Raw genomic sequence first — 4315 nt, forward strand, 5'->3', positions numbered from 1 at the left:
GGCCGGTTCATCGGCTTTTCTGTGAATGTAAACATTTTAAAGTGGTCTTCAGATGCTTCGAAAGTCCAACTTGATAACGGAGATTGCTCGACTATCTGGCGATTTTAAATTTGTCGGCCTTCCAGCGACCAACAAATACGGCTGTGTGACACCGGACCTAAGAACTGCGACCATTCCCAATAGCGTGCGTGTTGGGCCTTAGCGACAACAGCCGGGGTTCGAACCCTCAACCCCTTGGGCCAGTAGACTACGCACGCTGACTGAGATATCTGCCTCTGTTACAGACTTTATACCCAATTTGTTCCCTTTATTTTCTGTAACACAAATTTACTTCACTTAAGTCTTTCCTAAGAAAGTCAAGTGACAGCAAACGCGTGATGGTTGTCCTTACCCAATTTTGTATTGATTTGTTTGTTTTATTGTGTTTTTTTTCACGTGTGCTCCGGGACCTGTGTGGTTGCGTGTGTTGTCGGCCACCAACCCTTCTTCACTAACAACTACAGAGGGAAATCTGGATCAAGGTTAGGAATTCTTCTCACATATATGCACGGGAGTGAGTGAGTGAGTGAGTGAGTGAGTGAGTGAGTGAGTGAGTGAGTGAGTGAGTGAGTGAGTGAGTGTGTGAATGTGTGTGTGTGTGTGCGTGTGTGTGTGTGTGTGTGTGTGTGTGTGAGTGAGTGAGTGTGAGTGTATGAGTTAGTGAGTGAATGTGTGTGAGAGTGAGTGTGAGTGAGTGAGTGTGTGAGTGTATGAGTTAGTGAATGTGTGTGAGTGAGAGTGAGTGAGTGAGTGTATGAGTTAGTGAATGAGTTCGTGTGAGAGTGAGTGTGTCTGAGTGAGTGAGAGTGAGTGAGTGAGTGAATGAATGAATGAATGGGTGATTGTGAGTGTGTGAGTGAGAGAGGGAATGAGTGAGTGAGTGAGTGAGTGAGTGAGTGAGTGAGTGAGTGAGTGAGTGAGTGAGTGAGTGAGTCCTGCCTATGCTGACATGTGAGAGTGCCCTTGTTATACAGGATGCCAGCAGGAGGCCGGGGCTTATATGGTGGTGCAGGGTTTGTCTGGCACCATATCCAGCCCCGAATACCCGGCCTACTACCCAAGTAACTCTGCCTGCGCGTAAGTACAGTATGTTTCTGTAAAAATCTGTATTGACTCAAAGAAAAGTACAGCGACTTTCGTTAGGTCTTGCACACCTATACTCACGAACAAAAATAAGTAGATTTGAATGAACTTACACGAATGAAGTATATATATATAACATGACATACATATCATATGATTAACTGTTGATAATAGGTATCGAAATAAACAAAGATAAAACATCCTTTGATGCAATTGCCGATTTCTACACAATAAGGCTTATCTCCTCCTAGAATGTAAATGAATTCATATTGTAAACAACCAATATTCAAATAAAGGACTTGTTGACTGCACTTCCGATTGTTTCTGTCAGGTGGAGGATTATGGTGGATGAAGGCAAGCGGATCGTCATAGTCTTCATTGCGTTGGACATCGAGCTCCAGGCTGCGTGTAGCTACGACTACTTACAGGTAAGGTAAATGTAGATAATGCCTGTCATGAAGTCATACTGTATGTCAACTGAGGTCAAGGCAACCTAACCCAGTGCATAGTACTCAGTGCATAGCGAACTAGAACAAAGGCTAAAAAGGGTGTCCACCTTGTGTGTTTTTTGTCATGCATATGTCTCTTACTAGGTTCGTGATGGTGCCGAGACCACTGCCAATTCCCTGGCCAAGGTTTGCGGTAACACACTTCCAGACCCGGTAACCAGCACAGGGAACAACGTGCTCATCAACTTTAGGTATGTCGCGTGTACTTTTAAGCATTGTTTGTTTGTTGTTAAGCATGTTTCATAAGGGTATAAATTCCATGGCAAAAAATGTTGACTTCGTTATAAAATCTTCGTGATCATGAAGGTTAACAATTGATCAAACACACATAAATGAGTATGGTTTGGCGAATAATGGACTCTTCATTTTCATTTCTTCGCATTTTCTTTTCCTTTGGAATTGATTTTGCTGTTATACGACATAATTGTCGTTTTGCAAATTACAGCATACATGTGCTCATTTTGAAGCTGCTTTGTACAGTATGGTCGAAAACACGCTCGGATGTCATCCATATAATCAAATCAACATGGCCTAAAGTCTCGAGCTCTATCGCGCACATTCGTTAGGTCCGACGAGAGCGTTGGCGGCGAGGGTTTTGACCTGGAGTGGTCGGTGGAGTGCCTGCCGGACCTGTTCTCCTGCGACTACGCCGCCACCTGCATCGAACAGTCCCAGAAGTGCGACCTGGTCCAGGACTGCGACGACTGGGCGGACGAGGGGGAAGAGTGCTTGGCGCAGGGTCTGGGGGCTTACGCGGCCTTCAGCGCAGGTATTTTTCTTCAAATGTCAACACTTTTATTCTGAGATTTTGAGAATACAACTGTACAATTCCCCCAATTCAGATACTTGAAAAGTCAAGAAAGAAAAATTTATATTCCTGCCTTGGAAAAACCGATGAGCTTCTATGTGATAGAAGCTCCTTGGAAAAACCAACTCTAACTAATCATACAGTCTCCCATATTTCCACTGTTACTAAGAAGCGACAGGAAGTCGAAGGTATTAGAGTTACGTCATTAGAATAAAGACCGGAAGACTGACTTCGAAAATCCAGTTTTGGGATCCAAAAATTGTATTGGATGCCTCTAAAAGGGTGTTATTTATTATATAATTTTAACATATGAATCGAGAAAAATAAGTGTTACAGCTATTGTGCAGTTGGAGATGATTGATTTTAGACACGATCCCAGACAATATTGTACGCAATACAGTTCAAACTTGTTTCATAGTCCCAGACAATGTTCACGTCTATCATGAACGTTCATCTGTGTTGGTAGTAAGCATAGCAAATATTTAGATCTCTGTATAATCCGTATGTTGAAATAAAGTTCAACGTTTTACAATTTTTACATCTTTTTCTTTTACCTCACAGGGTGCCAAAGCGACGTCCAGAACATCACGGGCTCCGGCAACCTGAGTACTCCCAACTACCCTGGCTTCTACATCGCCGGGATGGACTGTAGCTGGTCCCTGGCCGCGGCTCCTGAGTCGGACGGACGCTACCCCGTCCTCATGGCCAGCTTCACGGGCGACTTCGGCGTCGCCTGCAGCTCAGGGAGCATTCAGGTAATGCTGGAGTCACATTTCCAGCGGGGTCCGCGCGGTCTGTTCCCGATCTAGACACTGGCCGGCATCATGAAGCTAACTGGGTGGACGCCGGCTGTCATGGTTACAATGAAATATTCCTTTAAGGCTATCGGCTGAAAATGCATCGCCCGCGCGGAGTCAAAAAAGGGCCGTGCATGTGTCATACGAAATTCTGCAGCCGTCTTAAGAAATGCTTGTCGGCGATTGTTTCAATCACATCCTATCTGAAAATTCTACGAAATAAGAACCGCTTGACGGCCTACTTAATGTCCTTACATCACACTGATTCTGCTCTTACAGATCAGAACCACTGACAGCAACGGGCAGGTCGGGAACACGACCAAGTGTGGGGAGCGGGGCGGACCGGTCACGATCGGCGCGGAGGAGGGACAGACCATGACCCTGACCTTCTCCCCGAGCTCCCAGCCTATCGGACACGGCTACATGGTGGAGTGGAGCCTCTGCCCGCCGGATTCCCTGGCGTGTCCGGAGATCGGAGAGTGTTTCCCTCCGGACAGCGGAGTGACCACCTGCCCAAGCAGTATGCCTACAACACAGGCGACGGGTAAGTTTTGATCCTGCCATGTCACCGATCTTGTGCCCTTGGGAAAGCCACTTAACAAGACTTTCCTCACTTCGTTCGGGTGAAAATGAGTACCTAGCTTCGGTTAGGGACGTCCCTCGGATAGGACGATAAATGGAGGTCCCGTGTTTGGGGAGAGCCACACCCCACGCACGTTAAAGAACCCACCACACCTTTCGAAATAGAGTAGGGACGTGCCCCGGTGTGCAATGGTTTAAAGCTTATAAATTCCTGTAGGTTCACTAGGAACAAGTAAGACGCCCATTCATATATTAACCACACTACAATGTATAAAAAATTACTCAGATATGAGACTTTGAATGGAACTTCAAGTCCCATGCAACATCGGAACGCTATTCATACCGGTCAGGTTAATGATATAACGTTATCATGTGCATGTGATAAGCTTAGATCTTGCGTTGTTGCAGCGACCGGTGCTGGGGTCAGCTCGGGAAGCGGAGTGACTGGGGGAACTATGCACAGAAGCTCTACCGTGCGGCCGAACAGCGTCACTACA

At 46.1% G+C, this 4315-nt stretch overlaps 1 protein-coding gene across 1 annotated transcript in view; it reads left to right on the forward strand.

The window, feature by feature from the left end:
* The first annotated feature begins 506 nt into the window (after nt 1–506).
* LOC109471404 (tolloid-like protein 2) overlaps nt 507–4315 on the forward strand; it is a 5289-nt gene continuing 1480 nt past the window's right edge. Inside the window, exons 1-8 of the mRNA XM_019770690.1 lie at nt 507–521; nt 1014–1116; nt 1454–1550; nt 1716–1822; nt 2198–2400; nt 3001–3194; nt 3516–3780; nt 4227–4304. Coding sequence (XP_019626249.1) covers nt 1040–1116; nt 1454–1550; nt 1716–1822; nt 2198–2400; nt 3001–3194; nt 3516–3780; nt 4227–4304 — 1021 coding nt within the window. The 5' untranslated portion in view covers nt 507–521; nt 1014–1039. The remainder of the gene's footprint in view (nt 522–1013; nt 1117–1453; nt 1551–1715; nt 1823–2197; nt 2401–3000; nt 3195–3515; nt 3781–4226; nt 4305–4315) is intronic.

Source organism: Branchiostoma belcheri, unplaced genomic scaffold (genome assembly GCF_001625305.1).
Source record: "Branchiostoma belcheri isolate BF01 breed outbred unplaced genomic scaffold, Haploidv18h27 scaffold25, whole genome shotgun sequence".
Classification (NCBI taxonomy): domain Eukaryota; kingdom Metazoa; phylum Chordata; class Leptocardii; order Amphioxiformes; family Branchiostomatidae; genus Branchiostoma; species Branchiostoma belcheri.